The sequence below is a fragment of the Amblyomma mixtum genome, chromosome 7, assembly GCF_055824585.1.
Source record: "Amblyomma mixtum isolate Tamu chromosome 7, ASM5582458v1, whole genome shotgun sequence".
Classification (NCBI taxonomy): Eukaryota; Metazoa; Arthropoda; class Arachnida; order Ixodida; family Ixodidae; genus Amblyomma; species Amblyomma mixtum.
Genome location: NC_143018.1, coordinates 21098033 through 21111918, shown reverse-complemented (window position 1 = coordinate 21111918; position 13886 = coordinate 21098033). Strand labels below are relative to the sequence as shown.

At 44.4% G+C, this 13886-nt stretch overlaps 2 protein-coding genes across 7 annotated transcripts in view; both read left to right on the top strand.

Moving 5' to 3' along the window:
- Positions 1 to 13886, top strand: part of DCP1 (decapping mRNA 1) — a 174514-nt gene that overhangs the window by 29453 nt on the left and 131175 nt on the right. The window lies entirely within an intron of this gene.
- The window catches only part of LOC149335195 (uncharacterized), a 72187-nt gene that overhangs the window by 46186 nt on the left and 12115 nt on the right, over positions 1 to 13886 (top strand). For 3 of the 6 annotated variants that reach the window (XR_016284021.1, XM_089551869.1, XM_089551870.1), the window contains exon 1: positions 11654 to 12332. The exons of 1 other annotated variant lie outside the window; for it this stretch is intronic. Coding sequence is in view for 1 of the 5 variants with exons in the window: in XM_089551868.1 (XP_089407994.1) it covers positions 12124 to 12176 (53 nt within the window). In the remaining 4 variants the exon portion in view is untranslated. Of the gene's footprint in view, positions 1 to 11653; positions 12333 to 13886 lie in introns of those variants that run through there. 2 more of the 6 variants (XM_089551868.1, XM_089551871.1) reach the window with 1 other exon arrangement.

Here is a 13886-nt window from a genome sequence, read left to right as displayed (position 1 = left end):
TCTCGTGCAAGAGGGTCGGGGTTCGAATCCTGGTGCACGCAATTCTCCACCGGATTAAAAAAAAAAATCTCGCGTGTCGATTGAATTGCATAACCAGGCTTGGAGTGCGGCCTGATTTCGGTGACCAGAACCGACTACGCACTTCCTCACCAGAACAGGATTTGGCCACCCTGGTGTAGTACTTGATCACAACCTTCTATGAACAAACCAATTAACCCTCGGCCGTCAGTCCCCAGCGGCTGCGGAGCAACTGACCAAGGCAGCGGTCAGGTCTGTGACGCAGCGGAGGGTGCTAAGAATCTCTGGCTCCGGACAGGCCGCCATTGGAAACTGAACCTGGCAACGTTTAACGCAAGAAACTTATCAAGTGAGGCTAGCTTAGCAGGGCTGTTGGAGGAATTAGCCGGTATTAAATGGGATGTCACAGGGCTTAGTGAGGTTAGGAGGACAGATGAGGCGTATACAGTACTAAAGGGCGGGCATGTATTGTGCTATCGTGGATTAGCAGATAGGCGAGAACTAGGTGTGGGATTCCTCATAAATCAGGATATAGCTGGCAACATCGAGGAGTCTTACAGTATTAACGAGAGAGTGACAGCTATCGTAATTTGGCTTAATAAGAGGCGCAAGCTGAAGGTGGTGCAGGCCTACGCGCCTACATCAAGCCATGATGACCAGATAGTTGAAAGCTTCTATGAGGATGTGGAATCGGCAAATTGACCAAAGTAAAATCACAGTACACTGTACTAATGGGCGACTTTAATGCAAAAGTAGGTAAAAAGCAGGCTGGGGAAAAGGCGGTAGGTGACTATGGCATATGTTCTAGGAACAGAAGGGGACAATTATTAGTAGAGTTCGCAGATAGAAATAATTTACGGATTATGAATACCTTCTTCTGCAAACGAACAAACAGGAAGTGGACGTGGAAGAGCCCCAATGGTGAGACTAAAAATGAAATAGACTTCATACTGTGTGCTCAACCTGGCATCGTAGAGGATGTGGAGGTCCTCGGTAAGGTCCGTTGTAGCGACCACAGAATGGTAAGATCTCGTATTAGCTTAGATTTGAAGAGGGAACAGAGGAAACTGGTGAAGCGAAAGGCTATTGACGAGTTAGCATTAAGAGGGAATAAGAGGGAAGGTAGAGGAATTCAGAATGTCGCTGCAGAACAGATTTTCCGCTTGAACTGAAGAAGACGACCGAAGTGTTGAAACAATGAATGATAATCTCACAGCTATCGTTAGAGTGCGCCGCAGAAGTAGATGGTAGGACGGTTCGACAGGATACCAGCAAGCTATCTCAGGAGACTAAAGATCTGATTAAGAAACGCCAAAGCATGAGGACGTCTAACTCCACAGACAGGATAGAACTAGCAGAGCTATCGAAGTTAATAAATAAGCGCAAGGTAGCCGACATAAGAAAGTTTAACATGGAGAAAATCGAGCATGCTCTAAGGAAAACTGGGCATAGGTAAAACCAGATGTATACGCTAAAAGACAAACGGCAATGTCATCAGCAATTTGGATAAGATAGTTGAAGTAGCCGAAGAGTTCTACACAAATCTATACAGTAGCGAATGTAATCATCAAGTTACTGAGGGAGGCAGTCGAGCACAGCAATGGGACATCCCGCCAGTAACGAAGCAGGAAGTAAAGAAAGCCTTCGAAACAATGCAGAGAGGGAAAGCAGCTGGTGAGGATCAGGTAACAGCAGATTTATTGAAGGACGGAGGAGAGATTGTGCTACAAAAACTAGCCACCCTGTGTACGCAATGCCTTGTGACCTCGAGAGTACCAGAAGATCGGAAGAACGCTAACATTATCTTAATTCATAAGAAAGGAGACATCAATGACTTGAAGAATTACAGACCGATCAGCTTATTGTTCGTTGCCTACAAGGTATTTACTAAGGTAATTGCTAATAGAGTCGGGAAAACCTTGGACTTTAGTCAACCAAATGATCAGGCAGGCTTTCGTAAAGGATACTCGACAATAGACCACATTCACACTATCAATCAGGTGATAGAGAAATGCGCAGAATATAGCCTACCCCTATATATGGCCTTCATTGATTACGAGAAAGCATTTGACAAAGTGGAAACCTCAGCTGTCATGCAGGCATTGCGGAATCAGGGTGTGGAAGAGTGCTATGTGAAAATATTGGAAGATATTTATAACGATTGCACAGCTACTATAGTTCTCCATAAAGTCAGCAATAAAATTCCAATAAGGAAAGGTGTCAGGCAGGGGGACACGATCTCGCCAATGCTCTTCACTGCCTGTTTACAGGAGGTATTCCGGGGACTGGAATGGGAACAGTTGGGGATAAGAGTTAATGGAGAATACCTGAGTAATTTGCGATTCGCTGATGACATTGCCTTGCTAAGCCACTGAGGACAAGAACTGCAAAGCATGATCAATCAGTTAGACAGGCAGAGTAGAACGGTGGGGCTAAGAATTAACATGCAGAAAACCAAAGTAATGTTCAATAGCCTAGCGAGAGAACAGCAGTTCGCAATTGGTAGCGAGGTGCTGGAAGTAGTAAGAGATTATGTCTTCTTAGGGCAGGTAGTGACCGCAGATCCGGATCATGAGAGGGAAATAACTAGAAGAATAAGAATGGGGTGGAGTGCATATGGCAGGTTCTCTCAGATCATGAATGGTAGCTCACCAATATCCCTGAAGATAAAAGTATACAACAGCTGTATCCTACCAGTACTCACCTATGGGGCAGAAACGTGGAAGCTAACAAAGAGGGTTCAGCTTAAGTTAAGAACAACGCAGCGAGCTATGGAAAGGAAAATGATAGGTGTAACGTTAAAAGATCGGAAGAGGGCGGAGTGGGTGAGGGAACAAACGCGGGTTAATGATATCCTAGTTGAAATCAAGAGGAAGAAATCGGCTTGGGCAGGGCATGTAATGCGAAGAAAAGATAACCGCTGGTCCTTAAGAGTAACGGAGTGGATTCCAAGAGAAGGCAAATGTAGCAGGGGACGGCAGAAAGTTAGGTGGGCGGATGAGATTAAGACGTTTGCGGGGATACAGTGGCGGCAACTGACAAAGGACAGAGTTAATTGGAGAGACATGGGAGAGGCCTTTGCCCTGCAGTGGGTGTAGTCAGGCTGATGATGATGATGATGATATCAGAGTTCATAAGCACACTAAATCTGAGCCATGCAATCTTGCCACTTTTTTTTTTAACTTGTCAAGCTGCCGAAGGGCACTGTGCACTTTTGGGTGGACTCAGGTTATTCTCCGGGACAACTGCCGGCTCCCTTCCTCTGGGTTCATGCCAACCAATTGCCTGGAAAGAAAAAGACACATTTAGAGGCTAGATCATCCCGCTTACAGCCGCAGAATTTTAAGGCTAGTCTAAATGCAGAACTGCCTCTGTTAGTACTGCCGTTAGGTTGAGTTGGATTCCCAGCAGTCCAATATGCTCTTAGCGCCACTTCTGTGGAAATAACGGTTCATATGAACACCATTTACATGGTTATACTAGCTTTTCAAGCAAAACAAAGCAATAAAAGCGCACAGTAAGGCACGCTGTGATGCCAAGAAAGCAAGTGACTCAGTATTAGGCAGGCAACAGTAACTTGTTCCAGACACTGCAGTTACTCAGTGCATTCTGATTTGAAATTCTTTACACAACCAATTTCTGTCCCAAGAGATATGCCTTTTGCATAAGCCACAGCGCAGTTACTGCCATATGCCTTAGCTTCTAATTTCGGGAAAAAATTTGTATTCTGTGACTTTCAAATGAAGAATCTGCAATATTTTGGAGGAAGGCTCCCACACGTTCACATACACGGCCTTACACACAGCAGTGGCTCGCATGCCATCGCTTCCTGTCTTAATGCTTCGTGGCCCGTACAGCACAGTGCTGTGCTTATTCAGCATTTTTTCTCTTCCCTACTAATCAAGGCTCTTTCAGTCCCTTCGCTTCTTTCTCAATAGCCTGTATGGTTTTCTTTCCGCGTTTCTGGTCATCAAAAAGTTGGCTTTCTCTCGCAGCTCATGAGCCTGTCGTGTGAACTCGCTGTGGGTGTATCAAACTGAGAAAAAAAAAAATTGCGCTGTAGTCATATCTGGCTCCAATATAACGCGAGAGGCTTTCTGAAGCGTACGATTTAAAAAGAAAAAGCTCATTCTACATTCATCCATATATGGTAGTACTGCTTTTGGCAGGTGCCTGTACTGTGAATTTCTCATACAGCGTGTGCACGAGCAGAAGAGTAGCAAACATATCAAGGCATCAGTAGAACTTTGTTCATTACTAGGTTGTACCCTTCCTGAAATTTCAGATGAAAAACAATCACATTCCTATCGTTCTGTCATTGTACTGATCTCTACAGACACATTATCATCCAAAAAAAGATAATGTGGCTGCTAGCACACCATTCCACAAAAATGCTGAAATCATCGTTCTTTTGTGAAAAACTAGGGATCTTACACATGACTAGCCAATGCAGTCAAGCTCTGATTTTATTACTCAGCCAAATGATTGAAATAGCTGAAGAAAGTTATTAACTGAGCCATAGTCACATAAATGCTAGCCTTTAAGACTTCTGTAGAGCCATGAAGAAAAGCCCAAAAGGACGATACACAGTACGCAGACAGGTTGAGTGCACGTGTGTGCATGTCGTCCTTTAGCACAACTCTTCGTGGTTTTGGCGAATAGAAAGAGACTAGCATCTTTCAAGGGGGTTACTTCGCAACTACACCCCATTCAATTACAACTCATCTCTGGAGGAGGGCTGAAGGATGTTTAGAATATGAAAATAAATATCCTTTACCAGCTGTCTTGTTAGAATGCAGGCTTAATTAAGTCCTGCCTACTATTTTCCTGGCCTTCCCTGAAACGGCAGGGTTCACCAAGCATTGCTTGCGTTCATATTTCTTATTTCTTTGATACAACAACAGTTGCCAGCCGTACGTGAATGGCACAAAAAAACTAGCGAAAGAATGAAAGCCATGGTTGCATGCACTGAAAACCACAGCGGACTCCCGACTTCTGACACAAGCCATCCAACTCGTCGCAGCTTCACGCATGCTCAGCTTGGTTCCAGATCTTGGCTCCAGACTTCAACTAACATCTGCCAAACAAAAGAACAATATGATGTTATATCTGCAGAACCATAAATGTCTTAAACATGGTGGTGTGTGCTTTGTGCATCGGAAGAATTACACCACCAAAAATGTACAGACACTGCTATCACAGAAGCTGCCAGTGGACCACCTAAACAAAGCAGTCTTTTGCGTAGCATATTCCAGCCACTTCTGTATGTCAGAGTCGGCACACTTCTGTTGAAGGGTAAAGCATATCATCACCATCCCGACTGCTACCACTGCAGTGCAAAGGCCTCTCCTATATCTCTCCAATTAAATAGACCCTGTGCGAATTGCGACAACTTTGTCCCCGCAAATTTTCTAACCTAATTTACCCACTTAACTTTCTGTCGCCCCCTCCAATGGTTGCAGACTCCAGTCTTGGAAACGAGGTAGTAATTTTCAGTAATCGTCAAATTTGTCACAAGGAACATACATGTACAGGAGCAGACGGAAGTAAACTGAGTTCGCTGCACAAAAAAGAACTGCATGTCAGAGAGAGAGTATGTCTCTTGAAGGAAGAGAAAAAGACGGTTAACTTTCATCAATTTTGACAAGGCGCACTTAGAAAGGAAATATTTGGGAAACAATGCTGAACAGGAAATAGAGGACTGCGCCCTCAACTACAGCACAATATGCAGAGTGTAAGCTCTCCCCTGTCCTTTATTTCTATCGCTCCCCTCTATACTCTCCTCACTATCCTCTCCCTTTCCCTTTCATTTCCGCCGGCTGCAGCTCGGGTGCTTAAAATATTATAGATAGCAATTGCCGCGGCTGGCAACACTCTTTTGCTTCACCTTTTTTATTTTTTATTTTTAAAAATAAACCCCTACCACCTTGTGAACATAAAGCATCAAAAAGCACTTTCAAGTCTGCCCAAAAGAAGGTGTTATCAAGCATTTCAGCACCAATGTGATCCTCTTCATCATGTGGATAGAGCTATTTCTTTCCCAGGTCAGGAATTGCTGCAAATTGTACTGGAGATCCAAATCAAACGAAAATGGCATCAAATCACTTTTGCCTTTGTTAGTTCTGATATGTTATGGACTGCATTACGGTATTAATTGTTTCAAGAGATGAGGATGTATAACTTGCGGCTGTGTATAGCAACTAGATAGGTTCACTTTCATGTCGGACATCACTATGGGAGGATTTTGCACATGGATGGAGAGAAATTACTCATAATTGCTGATGAGTGACTGCCCACTTATTACAAACAAGCATATTGTATCTTTTGCACCTTCTTCATTTTGGAATGATGACTTCCTGTTCTAAAGCCTCTTTTCAGTGGTTCTGAACTGCTGAGAGATGCATGTGCTGCGAGCCTCTCCTCTGTATAAAAGCAGCCCGATCATCAGAAGTTACCTGTCACACATACCTTGAGGAATCAGACCAGATAACAGAGGAGAGCAAACGGATCACCAGAGAGTCAAGGACACGGTATAGGCTGTTGGCTTGTATATCAAGAAGCTCACTTGGAGGCACAAATGAGAAGTGATTCGATTTCCTGTCGGAAAGCTTGTAGACTCGATAGTTTGGAAGAAATGCAGAGTCGACTTTTTCAGCAAGGAAACAAGGTGTGGCATCTGTTCCAGCAACATTCATTTTGATCTCACCAAGCTCAAAGGCTTCTTTACCCAGGAGAATGTAGTTTCCAAGGTTATAGCTCGTGCCTTGGACTGCGACCATTGGGGCACAATTAAGACCCAAAATGTCTTGGTGAAATCTTTGAAGAGCTTTGCGCTGAGGCTGGTCTATGCCCTTTAGATCACAAAGCGGGATCAACTCTTTGTAGTACAAAGGTGGGTCACAGAGGTCGGCACTGAGCAGATATGTTTGGAGAAGCTGGTGCTTTTCAGCCAGTGACTTTGTAAGGTTAATGTAGTTTCCAGCAGACCTTGCGCACCTTTTAAAGAACCGGTGCTTGCTCTCAAATCTTAGTGTCTATGCCTTGATGAGAGGACCAAACTGTGTAATTAGATACGGATAATGGACAAGGTAGTCATGCTTCAGCCGGAGCGGTACATCTGGACACAGCTTCTCTCTTCTATGTAGTGCACAATAAGGAGAGGAAGCATAGACACCTGGCTAGCAGAAATGGTTGGTGCCATGATAAACTCGACAATTTCTTGAAGAGCTAAAAGAAGCTGCCACACGTCATTCATAGCATCAAGCACTTTGTCTCCCACAATCACTGGCAAGAGAAGAAGAAGAGTGTAGTTCTGCGTTGCATTTCTACTTAGAGATATTCCACTAGGAGGCACACAAAAGGGCTTGCTTTTGATGTCAAGAGAAGAGTACTTGAACTTTGACTGGATCATCATGTTTAAATGGCTGTATGAAAACCATTTCAGTTTCTTAACAAAATTACTGATCATAAGAGCCATGTCATAGTTCACAATACCTTCCAAAAGGTCATGACCAAGGCATGGTGGCAGCCCTGGCATACAGACATGAAAGTTTGCCAGTGCATTCAAGGGTGAGTTCTTTTTGACACCTTTGTAGTGCTGCAAGGTTGGGTCTTCTTCAACCTTCTGCACAGCGAAGTTATAAGACTCAACTGTTTGCATGTTTCCTTCTAAATTACCTGTTTGAAATTCATCAAATGTGATGTCACAACAACGACAGATGTTTTCACCTCTTGAGAAATCCGTTAGAAAACCTGCAATGAAAGGACTACCAAGGCTGTCACACGCAACAAAAGATAAGCCAACATCATAGTGGCAACCATTAATTGAAATGCCGTCAGTTTCCAATGTCTTCAAATCATAAGTGAGCCTCCGAAATACTGCCTCACTCCTAAAATGCTTGATATCTTTCCTGTGGCAAAGGAGAACAAGGTGCTGCTGATCTACCTCTGATCTCACATAACTTAAGGTTCCCCAAGCTCCAGTACACAATGAACATCTTGTGTGTTCCACGACTAGGTCCAAAAGGATTTGTCACCACAAAACCATCCTGGTATAGAATGAGGGAAAGCTTTTTGCCACTAAAGGACTATTTCTTAGCAAAAACTTCACCATCAGTGAAGTCTACATACACGCCATCTTCACAAGGCTGTGGAATAGATGTGAGACAACTGGCTACCTCCACATTAGCAATGAGTGAATGAAATGTTTGTGTAACTGGCACATAATGATAGTGCCCCTCCTCATTGGCGACATTCATGCACAATTTCAGTGGAACTGGCACTACATGGGGCAACTTTTCACAGCAGAATTTTGACCTGCAATGAATTGATTGCAACATGCCTGTATTTGAGAGAGCAGACTGGAAGAGGTCCTTCTGGAAGGTCCGAGAAATTATTAGTTGTTGCTCCTCACCATTTCTTGCAGACTGCACGTTTACAATCAATGCCTTCTGTAGTTGTTGTTGAGACATATCATTAAGTCTCCGTAGGTCTTGGACAATTTCTTGTGCCACTGCATTGGGAACCGGATGTTTCGCCTCAAGCTTCAGCAAAAATAGTGCAAAACTTTTGAGAAAGCTAGGTTCATTATCAAATGCCTCATCTTCATTATCACTGTTCTCAATTTCTTCTAGGCATGAGCTATGGATGTTATGGCCTTCTAATGGCTGCACAGGGCTGGTGCATGCATGTCCTCTTGTTGACTGTTTACAGCACCCAAATCACTATAATCTTCAGCAGCAGATCAAAATTTTGGTATGGGCTAGTCGGTGGCTCATCTTAAGGGAAGGTGATATACAGCGCAAAAAACAGGGTCAGCGGAGAAGACACAAACAACGCCAGTCCTGTTGTTTGCGTCTTCTCTGCTGTCCTTGTTTTTTGCGCTGTGTATTACTTTCCTTAAGTTCAGCAGCAGGATCTGTCGCATGCTTTTTCTTGGCGTGATACAAACAGAGATGATTTTTGAATGAGCCAGGTGTAGTGAGCCGACTGGAGCAGCCATAATAAGGGCAGCATACTGCATCTTCACGCCTCAAGTGGTCCCGGGTGTATTCCAATAAGGCACTGTGATTGCAGAGAACCACAGAGGAACCAAGCTCTGCGCATGGACTCAGACAACACGGCTTTGTAAAGCCACAAAGCTTTGAAAGGTTGCTGCACACTGGTGAATGCCACAAGATACACGCCCTCTCACTCCCTCATGCAGCAAAGTGTGCTTGAAGAAGGCCTCTTAAGAATGAAATCTTTTATCGCAAACCATGCACTTGTACCGCATCTGACAAAAAAAAACACTCATCTGTGCATGCTAATTCTAAGGAATATTTAAAATTCATGAACCAAATGGCTATATAGCAAGAACAAAGCATTGCCTTTCCAAAATCAAAAAAAAACCTCAATAGGAGAGCATCTTATGCATTATTTAAAATATAGCTAGCAACCATACCGGAACTAGCCTGCCCACTGCCTGCCTGCAGATGGCTCAGGATTTGAACTCTGCCAAACAGTCCACATGCTCAATTTGCTTGAAATATGGGTCATTTCATGTCAAATGTACCAATGTTTGCACTCGACCTGCTTCGATTGCATTAAAAAAATTTCTGACACTTTACTGAACCATCAAAAGCAATCTCCCTTAATATATAGCGGGAAAATATATGTGTGTGCGTGTGTGTACGTGCGTGCGTGCGTGCTTTTTGGTACATTTTTGGGGGCTCTGCTACATGCTAAAATAAACTGATGACCATTTGTTTTGAACATGCTTAGCAGATCTACCGAAATGAGGACTTGGGTCTAGGACACACAATTCAAATGTGTACTCATTAAATTTTTCTGCTGCTGGCGAGAACAGTGGTAGAGGCTGTCATGGAAAATTGAGAATGTAGCGGGCCAAACACAAAACAATTGAGCACTTGGAAATTCTGAGGTGACAATAAATTAGCAACACAAAAGTGGCAACCCTTATCCATTAATTTTAATTATTATGGGATAGAGCCCAATTAAACTATTTGGTTCAAATCTGCATTAGCTATTTAAATTTATTTATTTATTTATTTATTTATTTCAAGTTCTTTTGGGGCTCATGCAGAGGCAATGAGAGGGGGGTGAGCGGTCACAAAGTGATACATAAGAACAATGCTGAACAAGTTTTTCCAGTAATCATGAACACATGTAGATTAAAATATTGCAGCATCATATTTAACAGGATTAAGAGGCAAAGGAAATACACATTACACCTTGCTATGAAAAAATATGCAATGTACAATGAAAATACTAGGGGAAGAAACAAAACAATACAAGCCACGGTATCACAAGGTTAAAGTTTAGAAATAGTCGCAACAGCAGCAACCAACGACTATGCAAGAAAAATGCACAAATGGTATCAGGTACAATAAAAATAACGCTTAAGCATGAAAAATAGTCTCAGTGAATAAGTTCGTTGCTACTGGCAGAATATTTGCACTCCTTTCAATGTGCTCGGAGACGAGCTCGGGCTTCTCTTAATGCATTTATTAATTACTTAAATAATGAATTCGCTTCAGCTATTTGATGCACTTAATGACATGTTCATATGTTCAATTCGCTGAGATTGTCAATTGGTTTCACTAGTGGATGGATCCACGAAATTAAGCGGACGAACAAAAATGCGTAAATACAGCAGTATAGCTGCCTCATCTGTCGAAGGCTGGATAGGGAGCAGATTACCTCCCAGGCACACAGAAAAAAAAAAACCATGATGACACTATATGTCTACCACCTGCCCATCACCTTATCAGTAAAATGCCGGGAATCGAAACCGCGTGCGCCCGTGCCTCGCTTGTACGGTAAAGAGCCTTGGTATTCCGTGCTGCCCATGTTACCGATCTCGGAACAATTTCTCAGTTGATTCCAGTTGGCTCCCAGCTGAGTTCCAGTTGCAGCCAACTGGAAACCAACTGGAATCAATTGAGAAATTGTTCATTAAGCCAGCTTGACCAGTACGATTATAGCCTGGATACGCCGACGCGAGGACCGTTTTGGCGCACGTTTTTTCTTTTCACTTCACGCCACAATAGCTGATTCGCCGGGTTGCTTATAGTTTTCTTTTCGCCGCAGCCAATGCGTAGATTGAGTTTCCCGCGAAAACTGAAAGTGCCGTCTCGATAATGACACCACTGATAAGAAATGAATGTATACATACCTCGAAAACAAGCGGCACCTCCATCATTCGGCCAAGAGATGCTGCGTTGCTTGCTACACAGTTGCAGCGCTTGTATTTGTAGAGTCGCCTCCAGACAATGTGCTTTTCGCGCCCTACTACTTCGTATGTGGCGCTCCGCGCTGCGTACATCGGCTCCAGGGGTAGTATTACTCCGCAAGACAACGCCATTTCCGTTTGCGAACAGCCTGAACGGGAGAGATGGCGTGTATCTGTTCTCGCTAGGTCCCTTTATAGAAAGTTCTCGCTTCGGCGAGCGCGGCTTCGGCCGCTTATCTGTTTTTTGAGAAGCGTCCGCTCCGGCGGACTTGTTGCTGCGACGCGCGTCTTTCCTTTCCTCTCTCTCCTTCCTCTGATCTTTTGGCTCTCCTCTGTTAGAGTGTACTAGAAAGACCTTTCTAGTACACTCTACCTCTGTCTGCACGTGGCAGCGGTGGTGGCTTGGCTCGAGCCAGTAGCAGGCCCGTGCAATTTCCTTTTCATCCTTCTCTCAGTCACAACAACAACAGCCTGCATGTGTGTGACGCTTCTAATAAGCGTGCAGTTGCTCTGCATGCAGATACCAAGGCTTTTGCACTTCAGTTGCGCACTTCTAAGTTGCGTAGCAGTTCCCGTTTCGAAACAAGAACTGGCATGCGGGGCGAGATTCGTTCAGCTTTTCCCGTAGCTTTACACAATTTTCTAACAGTGCAGTTTTGTAGTGTTTCAAATCAGAAGGTGAACCTAGTTTATGAGCCATTCTTGTGACCAGGTTTCGTTTGGTGCCGCAGTCTTGACGAAAAAACGGCTGCGAAAATTTTTCCAAATTTCTGTGTTGCAATCCTGGGACCTCATTTTTCAAGCGGCAGCCACAGCAGACGGCATTACCAAGGCGCGCTTGTTAATGACGGCAGCCAAGTGTTGCCTAAAGCATGAAGGAAATCTTATCTCCCAAGATGAAAAGGCTGTTTTTTCGTCACCAACTGTAAGCATATATAGGCTGTTTAGGCGAAAAAATAGCCCCACAATTTCACGCTTGCTTCCGCTGAGCTCAGTATTAGCGTTTGCTGGAGTGCAGCTCTCGCAACATGTTTTTCGGCGATCTGGCCTAGACTGCGCCTGCTTCTCTCTGCCATTTTGGGTGAGTACCGATAGCAACTGATTTATGGCTAGTCGGACGTCATTTTACGCTCGGCATTCGTTATGTAGTTCGCAAAATGTAGTCTAGGTACATATGCTCTGCCCCCATATCTACTCTGGTACAGAACCACGTGCGTGGCAGTCGGGAGCATAATGTACTATCACCAGGTGCACCATATCTGTCCTCAACAAAACACAACAGCTGCCAGCATTTAGTGGGAGTTCTTAGCTCTAATCGGCCGCAGGGTTCGCTTTATGGTTAGTGCACCATTCTGTAGTTTTGCAATGCTTCCAGTGCAGATAAATTGGCCACCAGCAAACCTAAGTGAGCGTGCGCATGGGTTTTATAAGGTCAATAGTTGGTTTATTTGAAGAAAGAAAAAGAAAGGTATCGGCCGCGGAAATTGCCGCATTCAAGCCGGGCACCTGAGTGGCATTGGGCCAAAACGAATAGCACGGCGCGTGGTGTTTTAACTTGCTAGATGGTTGCAAGGACTGTGAAATACGCCGTAGTGCAGCGCTCTCGAATACTTTCGAGCGCTGGGTGGGGTGCTTTAACATGCATTTACATTGTACGGCTCGCTAACGTTTTTTCATATGAAATTACATTACACCATCCAAACATTGTCGGGGCGTCTGGTGCTGTGTAACCACTGAGCAATTGCAGCAGGTGGCCGCGATGTGCGATGTCAGTGCATGTTAAAGAACCCGATGTGGTCGAAATTTCCGGAGCCCTTCACTACGGTGTCCCTCATAGCCCGAGTTGCTTTGGGACGTTAAACCCCAATAACCAAACCAAACTGCGGCTGGTGGGCGGAATTAATGCAATGAAAATGAGGCGGTAGGAGGAGAGAGGGCAGAGAAACAGATGCTACATACATGGTATTTACAGGAGAACACAAGCATGCGAGCAAGTTATCAAACATAAAAGCAATTAAAACTTGGTTGTCACTCCTGCCGTCAGTACGAGTTAACACACTGTGGTTAAGTTCTGCGCCACATGTACACCTCAAGTGTTTCCCGGGTGCCTTTATTTCTGGTGTCTTCGTCTGGTCGCCTAGATTTCCTGACCGAGAGCACGCAGATCGGTAGCAATCTCTGAATCTGAGTCGCAGGAGGCACCGCACAGCCGAATAGGCCAGTTGTTTTCAGAGCGGTCACGTGAATGGAGTAGATGACCCTGAGAGCCTTTTGGCTCGTACCAGTCGATAGCTTAGTGTTCCCGGAGACTGTGATAGGGCCCGATTGATTAGATTGGGCGATACTGATAAAGCGGTCCGTTAGTTGAGCCGCCATGTTTTTATTCTCTCTTAGTGGCCAACAGAGTGCTAACATTCGGCTAGATGCCGATTACAAACACTACACTACCCTTCTTGGGGAAAGTTAAATGGATGTGTACACACTGTCACAGTTCACTGTAGAGAGGTCTCTCACTGGCAAACAGTCACAAAGTCAGGTCTCAAAGTCAGAGAGATGACGTGAAGGTCTTCTGTTTCTCTGTGGATAGCGCCGTGTTGGAGAACTCTGGTGCAATGCGGGTGGTGTAGGCGGGTGC